Consider the following 20521-nt stretch of genomic DNA (forward strand, 5'->3'; position numbering starts at 1 on the left):
GTGGTTGACATTGCTCATCGTGCACAATATGGGACGGGTCTTCTCATTGGCTCTTTGCCTATCATCGGCTTATGACAATGAATCAACTTTTTGTCTAATCGAAGAGTCATCGTGCATGAAGACGGATCGACTCTTTATTTTTGTGTACAATGAAAACCTAGAGAGGATTCCAATCAAAAAGAAAGAAAGAGTATCGAGAGGGAGAGAGATTTGGTGGAAGAAGATAGGTAGAGACAATTTTGGTGGTAAAAAAATGTAGGAAAGAAAAATAAACTTTAAGAGAGAAAATGTAACTTTTCAAAATTTATATAAAGAGAAAATTGTGAGTTTTTGAAACTAAAGTAAAGAAATAAAATAAAATTTTATTTTTTTAATTTTATTAGTTAAATAATAATTATATTCTAAATACTAATGAATTTTGTTAACTTTAATAGTTGATTGATGGATATTTAATTTTTTAAAAAGTTACGGACATTAATTTAACAATAGACTAAATCTTAAATAAGAATAAGTCTTTTGACCTTTTCAAAATAATAAGATGTCACTCCTAAATTTAAGAAATAATAAATTTTTTATTTTTGTCTATTTTTTTCCATCAATTTTAATGGTAAAAAGACATTCAATTAATTTTTTGAGTTTAATTATAATTATATTATATTATATTTCCTTTTTTATTTATTATTTATTCAGTCATCACTTCTATTAATATAACTCTCTCACTACCACCACCACTAGTAACTACCCTTCCTCTCCAATCACTTATCATTGTATAATATAAGATTAAGATTAAGGAAGACAAGGGTTACATGTATAAATGCAATATATTGAACAAGTTTTAGTCTTAATCTTTGAGATTAACAAACAAGAATCAGAATTTTATTTTTAAGAACTGAGATTTCTTTCAATCTCAATCCCTTATCGAACTGAAATTCCTCAATCTCAAATCAAAATCCTTTCAATGTTAATCTCAATCTCTCTCTCTCATAATCATATACTTTTTTTTCTCATTTCCCTTCCAATTTCTCTTGGCAACCACGATTCTCTCCTAATTGAAAGTCTTTCATGACTTCTTCAGTTCCTTATTTCCATCTCCCTCCATCACTATAGACCTCGACAACCCAAATGAATTTTTTGTGAGTCCTCTCCCAACCTTCTGTTTTCACTTTTTTTTGCTTTATTGCTTTTCACCAATTTTCCCTCCTTCCAATCAAGAAAATGATTAATTTTCCAATTAAGGGGAGCCTTAATTGCCCAAACAAAATTATCTTTGCTCCTGAGCTTCTTGTTTGTGATTTTTGGAGAAGAAAGATACAGAACTAAACAAAAAGTTTTGAAAATAAATTATTAGCTTAAGACTGAAATGAATCATCAACAACATTGGCTATGTCTCAATAACTAAAGAAACTTTTCAATGGGACATTGCCACCATTGTGGCATTTGTTAAACTTACTGATTTGGGATCTCCAACAGAACAGGCAACCTGGATATTGACAGGTAGTGAATTTGCAAATTTGAAAAATAAGTTGTGAAATGATAATTTCTTTATTTTAATATTATTATAATAGCATTCCCCCTTTTTTTTTTCCCTTACTTCTGCTCTAAAAAGTATTAGAATTTACTATCAAAACCTAACCAAAATTAGGAATTTGTTGTTTTCCGACTTTAATTCTGGCAACTTGTCATTTTGGTATAATTTAGATGAGAAATAATTGTCTTCCCATAAAAATTTACTACTTTATGAACAAATGAACCACAAGAGTCAGGTTTGGCATCTCAATGTGTAGGATTATATTTTGTTTTCAAGGTTTGGTTGGTAAGCACTTGAATGAAAGTTTGGTGTTTATATGAGGTTGAATGACTATTTTTTACCCAAAGTTTGATGAAATTTCTTTTTTCACCCTTCAATTTTGGAAAGTTCATTTTCCTACCTATTTCTGACGTATTTTAATAAAATTTAATATTATCTATGAAGATGATGAAAAAACAAAAAAAAAGGTTTTTTTTTTTTAAATCTTTATTGGAACTAAATAAATGTTTGCTTTCTAAAAGTTTATAGAATTTTTAGCCACCCTTATTTCAAAATTTTTATCAATAAAATTATACAAATTCACTTTAAATATATAAATAAGTACATACTTATTATATGTATTTTGAATTAAAAATAAAGTAACAGAAAATTACATAATAATATATCATATATATACTAAAAAATGGGTAAGCATAATACTGTTTAATTTTTATTCAATCTTGACCCACTTAAAAAGTTCTTGACCAAATTGCCCTTTTTCACCACCAATTAGATATTGACTTGCCAAATTTCGGGCAAATCTATTGTTATATCTACCACTAACCACTTCCATTTTTCCACCATGTGTCGTCCCGTCTTTCCTTATTCACCTAGTCTAATTGTGCCACCACATGCCGCTCGAGCTACACCTTCACTAGCCACTCTCTTATCTCCACCGCCATTACCCATTCTAGCCACTACTCCACCTGTCATCTCATCACATCTACCACCCTACTTTACCCCCACGCCTCCATCCTCTACTTTTGCATCTCTTTCGCTTTCAGCAGCTCACCCCACCAGCAAAAAATGCGGTGGCACAAAACATCTATTCTAATCTAATCCATTTTACAATGTCTATAAATAACAATCAAATTCCTTATTTCCTCTCACTCAAATAAGTTAATAACTGCATGATTAAAAGCATAACATAAAGAGCTATTTATTGTTTCTCAAATTTGAAATCATGATAATTGTTTGGTAAACGTGTTAAATCTATGACCATAAAGAGCTTTTGTTCCCAACTTCTGCTAAAAAGTTTTAGTTGTTATATGAAGAACTAATAAAACTATGTGTATAAATAATATGCATAACTTTATACAAAAATAATGTATGTCATCATATAATTGAATGTTGTTTTTATCTCGAATTTAAAACTATCCGAACTATATCCAAACTTTTTCAAGCTTCTTTATCGACTCATACAAATTAACATTTCTTAAGAAAATGTCATTTTTAAACATACATGAGACTTAAGTCCACCACCACTTTACGTCGACATTCTACCTTCATAAAATTATTATTATTATTATTGTTAATGTTGTTGTTGTTGGGTTGTAATTGAATAGCTTGATTGGATTTTGATTATGCGTTTTTCCACGACGTTTGGGTTTGTTGAATGGTTGCCCACAAGGTGTTTGGAAATTTGTTTGCGTTGAGGTTGACTTGAAGGCGTTTAGAGAATGAAAGATGAGAGAGAAAATAAAAAGAAAGATGGAGAAAAAAAAAATATAAGGTAGGTGCAAATGTAATTTGTTTGTATTTTCTGGGTTTAATTGACGTTAACACTATTATATAATATACAAAGTGACAAAATATCTTTTGACAATTTTAAAACTAAGATCTAACTTCACTGGCCAATTTTAAAAGGTGGGAAATTGTCATTTTTGCTTAAAAAATAAAGCAATTGTCGCTTCATAAAAATTTGAAGGGAAAGTAGTTATTCAATCTATATATGGAAAATAGTCACCAGTGTCATCCTCTTCTCACTTTTATTATCAAAATCATTAAGGGTGCGTTTGGTTGAAGGATTTTAAGATTACCTTGGTAATTTATTTTTTATTCTCTTATTTGGTTTGTCAGTAATAAAAAATTATAGTAATCTTCTATTACCAATGCTGACGTGACAGGTAATATAAGTGGTAATCTAATTACCACATTCACCTTAGGTATTTTAAGATTACTGGGGTAATCTTGAGTTTATTATAATTATATTATTATTTATTAATTTTTTGAGATAAAAATGAATTTATTTTTAATTAATATGACAAATAATATAAAAAATATTTAAAAATAATTATATTCAAAGGCATTTAAGTAAAATAATTTACTAGTAATCTTTTATTACCTTTAACCAAACATAATAATTATTTATACCTATCAAATTTTATCAAGCATAGTAATCATTTATACCTAATAATCTTCTAAGTAATCATCTTCAAGGTAATCTTTCTATTTTAGTAATTAAACATTATCCAAACCAAACGCCCCCTAAGAATGATCATTGTGAAAAGTTGTTCGACTAAAAAAATCTTCGTAAAATCTTCTCATAATAGCCATCTGAACAATTCTAATGGTGAGGGTGAGAAGAGAATGACGATGGTAACATTGTGGTGGTTAAAGAAGGAAGAAGAAAAAAACGTAGGTGAGTAGAAATAGTCATTTTTTAAAATTTAAAATGTTAACACAAAGGTAAAATTATTAATTTTCAAAATTTGGAGAGAGAAATAAGACAAAATTATAATTTTTTAATATTATTGATAAAATAATGATTTTAACCTTGATAGGGGAGTATTTAGATTTGCTAAAATTAAAGTGTATGAGTTTGAAATTCCACAGCACCTTGGGTGGAAACCAGTCGTTTGGCGAAAACGGAAAAATCTAAAAACCTAACCGGCGCACCAAGTTTTGTCGGGCCAAAATACCCCTACTGACATTACACCTTGACATTGGACACATGGCTCGTAAATGGTAATTTTATTTAGAAAAAAAGTTATTTTATCAATGTGTGGAGCCAAAAGCAATATCAAACAAGCACTGAAAACGGTGCGTTTCGCCAATGTTTTAGGTTTGTTCTTCTCTCGTTTCAGTAGATTCAGCACCTGAGAACCCAAGACAGAAAGAGGAAGCCAATCAGAAGATATCATCAACCATGACGGGTACTGTTATTTCCCTTCTTTTGGTTTAAATATTAAATTTTTTTTCAGCAAACTGAATCAATCAATGCAATTCAATGATATTTATAATCGTTTCGAGTTCTTATTCTACAATGTGGCTGCATGATGATTCTTTTTTCTAAGTTATAGTTATGCTTTTATATATATTTGAGCTTCATTTGCAATGCATTTATTCATTTATTAAGCTTAAATAATTGTTTTTGAGAGATGTTTGGTGGGTTTACGTTGTTTTGATCATCTAGATAATGGTTTTGTGTTAAAGGAAGTTCCTTTGCTAGAATCTGAGATACCCCGAAGCTGCAGGGGCATGCTTGTTTTGTGAATTCAAATGGGATTCTGGCTATTTTGGAGCCTTTTAGTGATTCTGGATTTTGTTTTCTTGGGGGCGGGGACACGGGTCGGGGTTGTTGTGTATGTGTGTTTAGGACTGGTTAAGCAGCCTAAAAAGTTTCATTGGTAGCATGCTGTGTCATGATAATAGCCAAATATGAAATTTAACTCGAAGTTATTTAAGTGCCATACAATTGGTGACTAGTAAATCTTACAATTTTCCAGTTGTAACCAGCATGGTTACACTATTTTTAGGAGTATTATTTGAATCCATATTTTTATGTTTAAACTAATGAAGCAGGTTATAAGAGATTCCCATAAACTTGTGGACTTTCATTTGACCTTAGCTTTTGAATGAGTTGGAACCATTCTGCTTCTGAAGGTTCTTTGAAGTGGGAAGTTGTTGCTAAAATTGAATTTTTATTAATGTTTGTGACACTTTTGAAAGTTTTAGCTTCAAATTAAAGTTTCCTCTTTTGATGGTGTCGAGTCACAGCTGAGTAGATTAATTTATGTGCTGATTGTTGATATGATAGTTGCCTTTGTAGCTAGTATACAAGAAATATAATAATAATAGATTTATGAAAATTTATATAGTGGTAAGATAGTGTACAGACGTGGCTGCCCTTATAATGCATGAAAAAACATTTATTTCTGAATTTGATAGAATAGTCCTTTAATGTGATTCAACTTTCAAGATGTGATTGATTGTTGCAATTGGTTTATAATTTTATTTGTTGATATGTTCCATTCTAAAGTTCTCTCTTTGTCAATTTACAGACTATGCACAGGAGCAGGAGATGGAAATTGAAGCTTTAGAAGCAATACTTATGGATGAATTTAAAGGTGTGTGGCTTTTGAGCTTTTGGTAATCTGTTTTAACTATCCTTTATGTTGCCATTTTCCTCATCACCATTCCTAATATGTGCTGAGGCATGGTTTTCTGCTGGTGCTTCATGTTAGAAATTCACTCTGCTGAGAGTGGATTGAACACTTCTAATCGGTGCTTCCAAATAACACTATCTCCGCAGGTACTTGCACAAACTCTTCCTCTTAGTGTAGCTTGACAGTTTATTCTTTTTATCTTCTATTGATATTTATAGTATGTGTTCTTGTTACATTGCTCCTGTTAAACAGGATGATGAGTTAGACGAGTCAACAACTACCCCAGGTTACTATTTTTCTATTATAAAGTTGGAGCATTTCTTGGTTTCACAATTCTCTAATAATCTTTCTGTTGATCGCTGTCTTCTTAGCCAACTAGTTCAGGATCTTTAGATTCTCTTTGGACATAAGCTTTTGGCTCAAATTTCTTTTGCAGTTCAGCTGGCTTTAATTTTCTCTCACACAGAAAAGTATCCAGATGAATCTCCTCTTCTGAATGTAAAAAGGTTAGTATGTGCTTTTTGTGTATGTTAGTGTGCAGAAGATTATTATCCTCTGTTAGGATCCCAACCTATTATTCAGGCGAAGCAGTAAATAAACACGAAACGCTGTATTATAACAATGATTTTATTGATAAAATGGAGTACAAACTCATAAACCGGACAATTTAAGGTGCTGGAGACCTTCTACAATCAGTCCTAAGGCTGTCCAAATATCATAAATCTTCTTCTATTCCTTTTAAAACCTAACTACCAATTTTTATAATAAAATCCTACTTATAGTATAAGGACAAGTGCCCCCTATCCTAGCATTACCTTCCCCTTAAAAACCACTTTGTCTTCAATGTGGAAAATGTGTGGTTTGTTTTTATTACATATATATATAATTTAATTTTTTTCTTTTTTTTGGCTGGATTTTTCTGAATATAATACTTATTAATTTTTTTCTCATCCTTTCCACCACCTGTCCATTTTTCTCCAACTTTTCCTCCTTTTTTTTTTTCTGCCAATTGTCCAACACGTCATTTTCCCATTTTTTTTTAATGTTTCTTTCTTTCACATTTTTTTTTCTTCCACATTCCAACTTCCTATATCTCTGCCGCTCCCATTCGTCTCCTCTCTTTTGGTTTTTTTCTTTTTCCAGCCACTTTCTTGGTGTCAATATTTTGCTTCCCCCATCACCACACCTTGTTGATTCATCTTCTTTTTTGTCCACCTCCACCACAACTCTTTGACTTCTCCACCATTTTCCAGTGACTCTTCACCTCCCACCACCTTTTTCCAACATCGATTGACCTTCCCTTTTCTGATTCACCTTACCATCACCATCCTAAGTCGATTTTATTTTGGTGGCACATTCCAGCAAATATCCCTAAGGTTGCCCTAATGTCATAATTTTTCTTCCCTTTCTTGATAACCCAACTACCCCCTTTTATGATAAAAATCTAACCTATAGGATAAGGAAAAGTGTCCCCATATCCTAACATCTTCCCATTCACATATTATATAAAAGTAATTATTTGTACTTTTAGTTCAACTCCAACCTCAAGTTGAACTTTCTTGCGCTTTCCTGAAATTATTTGATTTTTGCCTAATGCCATACAACTGTACAAGAGAGAACAACTACATTTTCTTTATTACTGCTCTTAACGTTTAATGCTTAGATCAGGTTCTAGCATAACTGCACCTCTAATGTATCATTTGATTTTTAAATGATTACAACTGCAGTGTCTATAACATGTGGATTTATCTTTAACTGCCAAGTGCCAACCATATAAGCTCAGGACTTGTAATCTGTTGTGCACTTATTGTATTATTCAAATGAACCTATATTTTTAATACTGATGTTGGTATTCTTGTTCCAGTTTACGAGGAATACAAACTAGTGATCTTAAAGTTTTGAAAGACAAGCTGGAACAAGAGGTAATTTTGTTGCATTTTGCTTTTTCTACTTTAATGTTGATGGACTATGTTGTGGCTTTCTAAAAGTGTACTTCATTTTATATATGCCATGCCCACAATAAATATTTGTTTAGTTGGTGAAAATAAAAGTACTCACTGTAATTAGTTATGCAGTAAAATTTGACTCAAATACTTGCATACCACAGGCATCTGAAAATCTTGGTATGGCCATGGTCTACACACTGGTTACATCCACTAAGGAGTGGCTGTCTGAAAGATATAGCCAAGACACCAGTAATGACGATGCTGGAGAAGAAGTGGAAAAAGAAGATGTATGTCTGTGTCCTCTATCTGGGTCTTCACTACTCTGGTTATAGATTTTCTCAATTATAGTATATAAACAATGTTGTATCCTGGCATTCATAAGCTTATAAAAGTTGCAGGTGCCTTTGATAGTTTCTGTCCATAATGTCTGAAGGGTGTTACATTGTCAATTTTTGCATGTTTCATTTTGTGCGTTCTTGATGTCTTTTCAATTCTGAAGTTAGGCTGGTTTAGGTAAAATGTGATGTAGTAGGAGCAACTCTTTTACTTTCTGTTTCTTTTAATATTTAGATAATCGTACCTCATGGAGAGCCTGTTACTGTTGAGACATTTTTGGCATGGAGGGAAAGGTTTGAGGCAGAGTTGGCATTGGAGCGAGCTAAGTAAGTTCTATAAAATGTCTTTCTTCTGCCTAAATTTGTTGATGGTCTAGATCCCAATTCTCTGGCCATAGTGTCACTGCCAAGCATATGAATATGGGGACATGCAAATTAAATGGAAAATTCTCCATTTATTGTCATTTTCTCTTTTATGCGGATTTCACATTTCTCAATAACTCAAAACCATCAATCACTTTGCACTGACTTTCAGATTAATGCCAGAAGCTGCACTTACAGCACCCAAGGAGAAAAAGTTGACTGGCAGACAATGGTTTGAAAGTGGAAGAGCTTCTGCGGTACATCACATTTTCAAATAATGCTTTTCTATGTCTTTTCAAATGCTCCAAAATCTAATAATTCCTTTTAACTAAAAGTGCTTTTCTGCTACATGTTTCTGTCAGTAAAATTTGTTAGGTAATAAGTTTCTTTGTAAACAGTGAGAAATAATAAAATTAGTGTCTGCGAGTCTGTCTGACCTGATAGGAACTTGATAATTTTGACATTGTTAATCAGTTAGATTTCCCTTGGGCTGAACCAGCTAACTCACATGCTGTAAGGCAATTATTATTCAACTTGAATACTTGGTCTTGTTGATGCTATATCGATCTCCTTGCCTCCCTAGATAAATGACTACATTGCTCCAATGTCTCAAGTTGAAACCTCTCTTTTTCATTTTCCAAAAAAATTATTTTAGTTCTTTAACTGGTGAAAGTAGGAATTTTATTGTATCTCCTGGGAGAAGTGTCAGGGTTTTTATTAAATTATCTTATGTCTCACTTTTTGTCTGCGCTTGTCGGTGTGTGAATGGGGGAGGGTCATGGAATGAGGTCATGAAGATTGCATTGTATGTTAACTTCAATTTCTGACACAGAAAGGCACAGCCACATTCGATGAAGGAGATGATGAGGATGATGATGAAGATATTGATTTTGATGATGATGATTTTGAAGGTGAATCAAAATCTTTTACCTATTTTATCATTTTGTTGGATGATATTACCAAGTTTTGATATATTATCAAGGTTGGTAAGCATTATCTTCTGTAGTAGCTAACAAGAAAACTACTGTCTTATGGTGATTTCAGACGATGAAGAAGATATGCTTGAGCATTATTTGGCTGAGAAATCAGACTCGTCTGCTCACTCGTTGAAGCGAGCTAACTAAATGAAAATGTTGTAATGTTAGCTATTGATCTCCCATTTTGAGTGAGGATTTATAATTTTTACGTTGTATTAATAGGTATTTTTGCCCCATTTGATGAGATGATTAAGTCAAGCAGGGTGTTTATTATACTCATAATCTACTTGTGGTGGTTTCTCAACATGGTGAAGTTGGAAAGGGTAGCCTCAGCTTCTTCCAAAGTAACCATGGTCATCCCACCAATGGGAATGTAAGCCAGGGTTTCTACCATGTTTCAGAGACAATTTGGAATGGAAGGAATGACAAGATGTGCTGTAAAATTGGTTCAGGAATGCACATGGCTTTTCCTCTAGCATTACCTTTATTTAGCATCTGTATAAGGTTTGACAATGATGAGATAATACCCTCTACCCCACATTCGGTGTTGAATTAATAGAAAATTGAACCCTTATATATATATATATTCTATCTCAAGTTCTCAACTCTCTGTCTCTTCATTTATATTTAGTGATAAGGAAAACATTAACATGTAGAAACAAACTCTCAAATTCCACGATTTTTCATTAATATTAGAACCAAGTGATAAAAATGACATTTATATTTTCTAATTAAAAAATGACACTTCAAAATATATGAAATTTTGAACTTTACATTGGACTCATGGTCAAAGCCTCTGGCCTCCACTTCAACGTAATAAAGTCACAAAATATTAGATAATAAAATTAATATGAAAGCTAAGATAACAAAATACTGTAGCCATTATCTTGAATGAAAAACTTTATAATATTATTCTTCTAAACAACAATGAATCTGTCTATTTTTATTTTCCTTTAATAAATATTATACTACTTACCGAGTATAATCAACCTTAAGAAAATCATATCATTTGAAATTCAATCAATGGAAGAAGCAACTATGTAAGTTTAAACAGAGATATATAACACAACTTTAATAGTACAACACAGTTCTGCAAAATTCTATTGACCAATCATAATTTAATCATCAAACTGGAAATGTTTCTGTGTCATTTTGGAAAAACGATAATCCACATTGAATTGCACGGCTAAATTAGAACTACATGTCCACAACTCGAGCCTTGTACATGCAAATGTATGCCATATGCCAATCACCTGAAATCAGTAGACAAACATTCATCAGAAAAAAGAATGACAAGGGTTGTCACAAATTGAAAAGACAATATACTTTGTATCTATTTGTCAATCCATGCTTGCACTCCGAAAGTGAGAGAATTTTCTATAATGCTAGTGTATTTAACTGAGCCAAAGCTTACCTCCTCCAGACAGTTTAGTAATGTCTTCTTCTCGCTGTGGAATAGGATTGTCATCATCATATTCAATCCATTTCCCTGGGAACAATTACAGGTCAGTTAAGAAATAAGTTTTTATCTAATAGATGGAGAAGAATTTACATAATGTTTCATGGAACTGACCGCTTTCTTGCTTGACCCAAGCAACATAATGCCCTGAATCAGCACTCCTACCCTTATGGGTTAGTACGGCAACCAAATCATAAACCCCAGTTAGTTGTGGCTCCTTGCCTGTGTCAGAGGCAACACCCGAGGTACAGAACAGACTAATATCAAAACATGACAAAAACAAGTGTTCTACACTACCAGGTCAGTAATTTATGTGCATATATGGAAAAGCTACACTTGTGGAAGGGATAAACTCGATAAGCCCAACATATCATGAAATATACATCTACTTCCCAAACACTAATAGACTGGAATAATAATTTAAAGATTCAGGTGATTACATAGGTTCTTACCATCTTGAGACATAGCTACAGATGATTCCTCAGTTCCATTTGATGATGATCCCTACGACAAAGATAACGGTAAAATTATAAGTTACCAACATATGCTTATAATCTGTGTATGAATATAAGATTTGTCATATTACCTCGGCCTCAGTCATTTTGACATCAGAATCTTTTGAATCAGAGCCCTTCTCACTAGATTTTAGACCAAGCTTCTTTCCCTCCTCATCCCTTAGTTTCTGAGAGTTTGACAATATCATCAATTAATTGAGGTTAAACAGAAACTCATCAAAAGCAAAAGATGAGGAGATACCTGGCGAGGGGCTTCCAATTTTTTGCGAAGATCATCAGAACAAAAATCATAAACATCCAACTCCAGCGGATAGTCCACTTTCTGAAATTTTAATGTGATAAAACAAATGTTCATTACCAAGAGACATTAGTCCAAGCCGCCATAAAATTTAGAGAAATGCTAAAAGTACTTTCTTTTTAAGTCTCTCATTTCCCTCCTGACATGTAAACGAGACAAAAAAAGTGGAAAAGAGTGTTCCTTGATCTCTCCTCTTTGCCTTTTCTATACATATCAAGATGAAAAAGAGAGTATTGCTGCCACTCCAAAAGTTATTAATATTTTAAATTGCAAAAATGCCTTATACATTAATTATTTATGGAGTTGTATTCATTTTCTACAAGAACAAAATAAAATCAAACTCCCCAGGTACAAAAGAAACCAAGGGCACTAACATACCCGCAAAATCTTGGCCTTCTGATTTGACTCCCTTTTCCAGAAAAAGCGGACAAACTGAATGGTTAAGTACCTTTAAAATGAAATAATAGATTATTAGGACACACCTCACCTCAGAATAGTTAAATGAGGACAGACTTCAGAACTTCTAGGGAAGTACAACATTAAATTGGAGATTTATAGGGTCAACACTTTGCTGCGAATTAAAAGCTAATTCTTACCTAGGCAAGCCATTAATATGAGACTCTTTCAGATAAACAGCACTATGACCCAAGGCAGGAGAAGCCTTCTCCAACTCTGATTTCAAACCCTACATGGAGCAAAAATTTATTAGGAATGTTATGGCATAAGAGATTGATAACAAAAACACGAGAATAGTAATTCGCTTTTCCTATGGATACCATAAAAGTGGCCAATATTCACACATTGATTACTAGTATATAGGTTCAAGGTTATCATGCCATCTGTGGTAGCAGATTGGGAAGGAATTTCTTCTTTGTAATAACAGAAACATTCGCTTTTTGAAAACATGAGGAATTTCTGATTTATCTGTAAGCAAACACACACAAAAAAAGGTAGATGTAATAATTTCAAACTCACTGTCTAGCAAGTTGCCGACAGTTCTTTTAATAATGACATTTGCAACAAGCTAATTGCTAACAGAATTTGTTTAATTTGTGGCAACAGTAACAATGACGATAGGTTTATTAAAATGGAAGACATATCAAAGGTGTCAAATTCACAACACTAACTTGGACAGCAGCTCCGAATGACCATATGATCTGCTTAGGAAAAGTATTTTATCTGACACTTATGTAGTACTTTCATCATCATGATATCAAAGTGATAAATGTTAATAATAACCTTCAAAGATATTCTGGAGCTGCATAGACATATCTTATGATGGCCAGCACTAAGATATTTGAGGCATGTGTTAGAAACCAAAGGCAGTCATACTTCTGAAACACTTAAAATGGGTGAATGAAAGCTTTCTGGTTTTAACTACAAATATAGTATGGAAACATTGTGAATGTCCTTGAAAGTTATGCTAAGAATTTGTAAGCTCATAGAGCCATCTGGAGGCTGTAGCAAGAATTCAATTTTTATGGGTGAGCAGTAGACGGTTCATTGGAACTGTCCAATATAAAATTTCATATTGTTCAACTCCTGTGGCTAAAAGGGTTTGATAATTTATAGAAAGTTCAATGTTTACCATGATTGTTCGGACCAAAAAACTCATCAAATTTTAACTAACCTAATACATGATTATTTCAAAATTCAGTTATCAGATGTCATGCTAAGGAAAATGATGTACTTTGGTAAATGACATGTATTATACCAAAATTCAGTTATCATAAGTCACACAAAGGAAAAGATTTACTTTGGAAAATGACATGTATAATTGCAGGCAAATAAAACTAGCAAACCATTTCAAAAGAACATTCTATTCTTTCCATTTGTCTTTTTTTTAAAAAAAAAAAAGAGAATATCCCACATGCAGTCATTTCGAATTCAAACATCTGCAGCTAGAATGTCTACATCATTTTTTGATGCTAAAGCAGTCCCTAGGCAAAGTCACCTTAGTTTGGACAGACAAATGTACATACAGTTAGACAAATGTATATACAGTTAACATAAACTATTAAAGGAAAGCACAAACATAAACCTGACCAAGGCACCAAACATATGAATCATTCAATGTACAGCAATAAAATATTATTACAAAATATATATATATAAATGGCATCGGTGACTGTAAGCTAATAACACTTACGTGCCTCAGTCCTTCATGCAAATGGTTAACCTCTTGTGATATGTGGCATTTAAGAGAATATATTGATTCTGTTTCTGAGCTTTCCTCACCACTTTCTTGACAATGCACTCTAGAAAGGAAAACCATCAATGAGCAAATTCTACATTCCTAAGCTCCTTAAACTATGGATCATGAATAAAGAATCTAGAAATAGAATCAGCACCAAAAGTTGTTACATGTTTTTGCAGGCACTTCATAAAAATAAAACAAAGAACCATATAAACAATGTCTCTGAAAAAACTAACTCAAGAGCATAAAACACAAAAATAAGTTAAATAACAAAAAAAAGTAGAGAAACTTTTGTTACCCCTGTATCAACAAAGAATATAGAAAAGAAAATAATAGAAACAATGGGAAAAAATTCTATAGAAACAAATTCCAACAAATCATCCCTTCCTTAGATAAAAGGCCCAACTGATACAATGATGTGAACTAATGCCTACTAGTATGATAATGGGTATATGAAAGAACTTAAAGATATATACCTGCTTATAATATCAATACCAAAAAGTCTCTTCACGGTATCGTGATTTTCGCTGCAAGCAAAGATTGTCCAAGTAAAACAATATTATTATTTTCAATTAGCATTTATAAGATAAGTAGCTAACTGGTAAAATAAAAAGGCAATTGTGATCCAATAATTCCTGATAAACTATAATAGTTGCAATAGAATAATGCACAAATGCAATACTATATACACATATATTCAATAAAATTTGTATGCAGAGCAAGATGGCAATGGAGTAAATGATTATTAAAAAAATAAATAAATAAAAGATGAACAGTATTGTGCAATAGGTCTCAGTGAGACCAATACCATGTGCACAATGGGTTTGTTTTATGTTTACGCTGTCAAATAAACACTAAATTACCTGGTATTTGATGATCTGAGAGACTGTGAAAGTGTGTACAAAAGTTGTGTCCAACATTCTTCCGCATCCTGTTAGATGTTCAGAAGTATAGAGATCAAGTAATTGAAAATTAGAACAGTATTACTATTGTAATCAGGTGAATGGAAAACTTCAACAACCTGCTGCATAAAGTTTCCATTGTGCAACTGACCAAACTGAGGATACTTTTTGCGCAAGAGCTGTAAAAAGATTGAAAAGATTAAAAAGATTAAATTAATATGCCATTAAATTTCCAGTGCAAATGGAGTACATCTATCAAAAACTATCATGAGGTTTCATATGAGCGGATAACATCAACTTATGATATGATTCTGCCACAGATGATAATATGAGTAGACCTGTAAAGTTTTAAATATTGAGGCTTCAACTTTACAAAAAGAAAACGAACTCAAATAAAAAACTTAAAGCATACCATAACTAGTCTCATTAGCTGATGCATGGAATAAACTCTGGGTAAGACATTCCATAATACTGCAGTGAACATAAATACAACAACAATAACAAGAGAATTTGCATTCCTCAATCTCTAAAAGCAACACCACCTTCGTCTTCGCAAGAAACCACTTCACAATATATGACTCTAACAGAAACTCACATTAGCACTTCCTAGATTTTTGCTAAAGATTTCCAGGGAAACGTATATGCTACCTATTAATATAACACCTTTCCATCATCATAATACCAAACCTTGTATGTAGAGAATTCCTAATAGAACTAAAAGTAGAAATGAGACAAACTAGAATTACAAATGATATATGAGAGAGAGAGGAGTGCAAACCATCCAAAACTGCATAGGTGCCACAGGCTTCACACTTTTATCAAGGTCATTAAATAACTCACATGTTGCAACTGTCAACATGTGTGAACTATGATCCACATCATTGCTTCTTCTAGTCTGCGAATACCTAAATAAAATGAATTAATATGGTGAGCATAAGATGGTGGTCAGAAAAATATGCTAATCGAGTCTCAATTAGAAAGCCATTTCCCAAATCAACAGACTTCACCTACAAAAGGGAAAGTACTTACTTAGATAAAGCAGATTTTAACTCTGGGACTGAATGCAAGCATTGTACAGTGGAGTTCATGTAGCAGGTATTTCCCAAATTAAATAGGCCAGCACTATGACCCTGAAAATACAGGCAATCATGGCTGAAAGTATTAAATGGGGAGAGAAGAGCCAAGAATAAATAACCAAAATTCTCTGGTAATATCACTATACTAAAACTGTAATACTAATGAAGTAATGATGACGTCAACACAATGGTGATAATTATAGAAGCAAGCCAAGGAATTCTAGTCCTTTAATACTTCATCATAATTCAAAAGAATATGCACACTAAATCATTTCAGTTGCGAAAGACAACTCTCCATGGAGCATGGACATCAATACAGTCATGGCAATTTGATAAGCAAATCCAAGGAATTTCTTAAATCCCTCTATCTTTCGTCATCTTTGACATAAACTGGAAACTAGAGCATTTCAGTTGTTAAAAGCAACAACCATTGCTACACTTGGTGGCACTGAGATTACTGCCAGCATGCCATGACTCAAAGGGTATGCCCCAGTTAAGACTTGTTTAAGTTGGACTTCCCATCCAAGACGCGGCATGCCCAGTTTGCCAGTCGCCAAATTCAGTTGCCATTGCAGAAAAGTGGCATGTTCATAGTAATTTCAAATGAATAACCAATGTTCAGGTCAGGCCAAAATCCAATGGAAAGTATAATTAACAAGCTAAACAAGATAATAGCGTACAATTTACTAGAAAGAGATAAACCACAACATTTCATTTCTTGCACGAAAACTTGTGTGGATATTCCAAGAGGACAGAAGCAAAGAAGCAGAGAAAAAATGTGAAGACCGGGAAAAAATATATTATTTATTAATGAAAATACAAGATGGAAAAGACTTGTTCTTCTCATATTTTCTTTGTTTGTGGTATAAATCTGAGACATGGATTTGATTTGATTCATTTGTGTGTCTATAAATATGGAAGAGAGAAAGAAGGTGTCTGATTCTAGAAACCAGCGGTACAAAACAAAAAAATAAAACATCTAATGACATCATCACAGAAAGACACAAGGGTTATCCATCAAGGGAAATCATGAGATTGGGTCATTATTTACCAGTGCAACGACTTGTTCTTCTTCGGGAAGATCTTCCACAAAAACAGGTCCCTTCTCAGGGGCCTTCACAATTTCATCGGCAGTACCCATCATCATCAATCTTTGACCCTAGAAAACAAAATAAAATTGCGGAATTATTGGCCACCTCATTACAGAAAAAAACAAAAAAGTAACCCAAGCATTCTCTAAATAATTTTCACACCTGTTTCACTCCTAATGTTGACCAATCTGAATCATCCTGAATTGCCAGAAGAGTGAAGCTAAGAGTTTAGTAACCATCATCAATAATAGCAAATTCAGAAACCAATAAAACCATAGGGCACATATTAATCAATTGATATTTTGTGAACTAACTATTAAAGCACGATATGAATTACTTTTGTGACCAACTAAACTGAGTTGAATCATATAAACCATTTATACCTTCAGTAAACCACCCTTCACCATAATCTTCTGCCTTTCTGGGGGTACTCCAGTGAGATCATACAATTGGCACTTAAAAACATAAGGAGGCTGGCAAGTGTCAATTTCCACATCGGAGAAGACCTCCTTTTGCCATTTTACACTCACTATAGCAATGCAATAGAAAGGTCAACAGAAGCTACTACAATAATAGAATGAATCAAATAATGAAAAATGGGAAAATTTAGGTCATACTCCATCTTTAATCAGGGCAGTCAATTTCAAAACCACAAGAGCATAAAAAGAAGAAGGAAAAGGACACAAGCTTTCAGCCACCATTTCTGTCATCACTTAATCTGCTAATAGACTCCAACACCATTTGAAAATAAATATAAAATGAAAACTGAAAAGTTTTTCCATTACACAACGGCTGGTGGGAAAAAGCGTACACGCTTTTACCATTCAAGTATGCAATTACACTGCCTACTCAATTTATTTACTTCCCAACACTCTACATATCTAATGGAACATTGTTAACAAGAATAACCAGCATCAAAATCATCATATTCAGCAAACAAATACTCCGAACATACACAAAACCAAATAGTAAATGCCAGAAAACAGTCAATGAAATTCCAATAGATCCAAACTGAACAAGATCCGCACAGAAATCATGCAAATGCTAGATATAAAAACTAAATAAATAAATAGAAAAAATAATGCCAGTAGCCCACTTTCAGAAAATTAAAAGTGAACCCGGGAAAATAAAATCAAGCTTTAACTATTCCACTCATCAAACATTGTTGGTAAAAATGGAAAAGAAATCTCAGTTAAAACACTGATAAACTTGGAAACTAGATTCAAGAAAGTAATAACAAGGTCAAAACATGCGCTAAAAAGTTTTACTCAGTTCTCACCACAAAAATTGAATAATGAGCAAGTCCAATTATTACATTAAATTCGCTATTCAATAAAAAACAATAAACAGTTAAAAAAAACAAAAACAAAGCCAAATATTGATATATCAAGCTCAAAAAACTGCATTTAATCGAAACTTTATATACAAAAATCCCGCAAATCCATCTAGGAAAACTATTATCAGAAACAACCCGGTCGACTAAATACATAATGAAGTCCAGAAAAAGGACTCTATCTGTTCTACTAAACAAGTATTAATTCTTTATTCAAATCACAGAAAACAATAAACAACCAACGAATTTAATATTGTGTTATATAGTAATCGAAAAAAATGGGCAAAGTAAATTGAGGCTAACAATGTAACGAAGGAAAGATTGAGAAGTTAAATCGAACCTTTAAGCATGACCGAAGAGTTATGGAGAAATCGAGAGACACAGAGAGTGCGTGTTACTGGGTTTTTGAATACTCGTGTACTTGTTGAGCTTGGACAAAGGGAAATCGAGAACCCGAGATGTCTTTTGACAAACCAGATACCGAACCCGGTACTAATTCGGGTGGGTTAACAGTCAATGTGGTAGAGTGAAAGTAGTTTACGTCAACCACTATGTTTTGAGAAATAAATGAAACCCAAATACTTCCAAAAAGTACCAAAACCTCCCTAGGAGTATGCTGTACATGCACACACTGTTGTTGACTACTAGGGGCAATCTAGTCATTTCACATTACAAAGTTTTGAGAAATACAACAAAACCTAAATATTTCAAATATGTACCAAAACCTCCCTAGGAGTATTTGTACATGCACAAACTATTGTTGACTATTGGGAGCAAACTAGACATTTCACATCAAACTAAATTTTCAACAAAATATATTACTTAGGTACAGTTTATTATTGGTAGTTCAATACAACCATATCAATATAGATACAACCGTGCAAATAAAGATTGAATACTTTAATCATTATCTTTATAAAAACAACTTTTTTGTTTATAATGAGGCCTCTTCCCATGGAAAAAGTTTCTCTTCCCATTTTCTTCTCATTCCTGTGAGAAAAATTTTCATATTTTTCCCATCCCATAGAAAAAATTTCTTCCCCCTTCCCCTTCTTGTCTAATGGGAAATTTTTCCACATCTGTCTCTCCCCGTTTTTGCAAAAAATATAATATTTATTAGGTAATATGACATATATGTAATAATTTAAAAAATTTTTAAGAGTATTTCAATATGTAAGGGTTTATGGAATATATAGAGAAAAAGACAAATCGAGAATATAATGAGTTAAAGATATATTTATCTTTATCCTCGCTCCATCCTTAACTATATACATTTTAATCATTTCGGTCTCTTATGCATATTTTTATTAAGAAATTCTTTTTCCATTTGAGAAAGGGTAGACCAAAAATCTAGTTTCATTACCACATATCAATATGTATTTACACTAATGTGATAATGATGAAAAATTTATTACAAATGTAGTAATAATCATCATTTGAACATTAAAAGTACAATACAAAAGACAAAGTACTTAAAATATGTGAGCGTTATCGTGAAAGACTGTAGATTCGTAATAAGGGCATTTTATAGCGAGATATATAAAAACAGAAAAAAGGTTATTTTTAAAATGATTGGAACACCCTTGGTGGTTCAACTTCAACCATTTTTATTTTAGTTGACAATACTTAGGGGAAGCTATAGTATTATTTTGAAAACCTTTGGGTCTTACATATTCCAAAAAAGATAAAAGGCCAAATGACTATCCCCCACATAAGGTTTATTGTAAGTCCAGTTTCTCACAAGATAACTATTAAAAATTTAAATATTTAATCGTCTATTAAATTTTATTTTTATTATTAAAGGTGAAATTGTTATATATTAAAATATTTAAAAAACAAAAAATTTATTATGTTTCTCTCTTAAGTTTAAAAATTAACATTTACCTCCTATTCAAATTTGAAAAATTAACATTTTTCTATTAAGATTTTTCCAACACACTACCGAAGATAGGAGACAGTGGCGTTATTCTTTGCTCCCGGCTTCTTCCTTAGTTGCGCTCTATTTCTGATTATCATCAGTTGTCTTCTCCCTCATTGACAAGCACACAAAAAAATCTTAGTCTCTTTATTATGA

The 20521-nt window shown here is 32.6% G+C and overlaps 2 protein-coding genes across 3 annotated transcripts; one reads left to right on the forward strand and one right to left on the reverse strand.

Moving 5' to 3' along the window:
* The first annotated feature begins 4565 nt into the window (after positions 1-4565).
* LOC123218011 (RWD domain-containing protein 1-like) lies at positions 4566-10181 on the forward strand. The gene is made up of 11 exons (XM_044639161.1): positions 4566-4722; positions 5851-5916; positions 6034-6101; positions 6208-6241; positions 6392-6461; positions 7820-7877; positions 8063-8188; positions 8472-8563; positions 8772-8856; positions 9432-9510; positions 9644-10181. The coding sequence occupies exons 1-11, from the start codon at positions 4716-4718 to the stop codon at positions 9721-9723; spliced, it is 765 nt and encodes a 254-aa protein (XP_044495096.1). The 5' UTR covers positions 4566-4715; the 3' UTR covers positions 9724-10181.
* A 436-nt stretch (positions 10182-10617) lies between these two features.
* LOC123219504 (ubiquitin carboxyl-terminal hydrolase 7-like) lies at positions 10618-18940 on the reverse strand. Of its 2 annotated transcripts, none has more exons than XM_044641495.1 (18): positions 18788-18940; positions 17498-17643; positions 17277-17312; positions 17075-17182; positions 15977-16077; positions 15726-15852; positions 15067-15126; positions 14909-14976; positions 14522-14572; positions 13998-14106; positions 12445-12533; positions 12227-12296; positions 11792-11872; positions 11622-11717; positions 11488-11539; positions 11150-11257; positions 10991-11065; positions 10618-10829 (listed from the first exon to the last, which is right to left on the reverse strand). In XM_044641495.1, exons 1-18 carry the CDS (start codon positions 18795-18797, stop codon positions 10774-10776), a joined length of 1443 nt encoding a protein of 480 aa, XP_044497430.1. In that variant the 5' UTR covers positions 18798-18940; the 3' UTR covers positions 10618-10773. The 2 variants fall into 2 exon arrangements, with proteins under 2 accessions (XP_044497430.1, XP_044497429.1); XM_044641494.1 differs by having other exon boundaries at positions 11150-11275.
* Positions 18941-20521: the final 1581 nt, after the last annotated feature.

This window comes from Mangifera indica, chromosome 6 (assembly GCF_011075055.1).
Source record: "Mangifera indica cultivar Alphonso chromosome 6, CATAS_Mindica_2.1, whole genome shotgun sequence".
NCBI classification, from domain to species: domain Eukaryota; kingdom Viridiplantae; phylum Streptophyta; class Magnoliopsida; order Sapindales; family Anacardiaceae; genus Mangifera; species Mangifera indica.

What these genes read in the sequence shown, in the direction of transcription:
- LOC123218011 (XM_044639161.1), top strand. An exon ending in CCTCTTCTGAATGTAAAAAG is followed by an intron (nt 6,462 to 7,819) that starts GTTAGTATGTGC and finishes TTCTTGTTCCAG; the next exon opens with TTTACGAGGAATACAAACTA. An exon ending in AAGACAAGCTGGAACAAGAG is followed by an intron (nt 7,878 to 8,062) that starts GTAATTTTGTTG and finishes TGCATACCACAG; the next exon opens with GCATCTGAAAATCTTGGTAT.
- LOC123219504 (XM_044641494.1), bottom strand. An exon ending in ATGGAAACTTTATGCAGCAG is followed by an intron (nt 14,977 to 15,066) that starts GTTGTTGAAGTT and finishes AACATCTAACAG; the next exon opens with GATGCGGAAGAATGTTGGAC. An exon ending in CTCAGATCATCAAATACCAG is followed by an intron (nt 14,573 to 14,908) that starts GTAATTTAGTGT and finishes CTTTGCTTGCAG; the next exon opens with CGAAAATCACGATACCGTGA.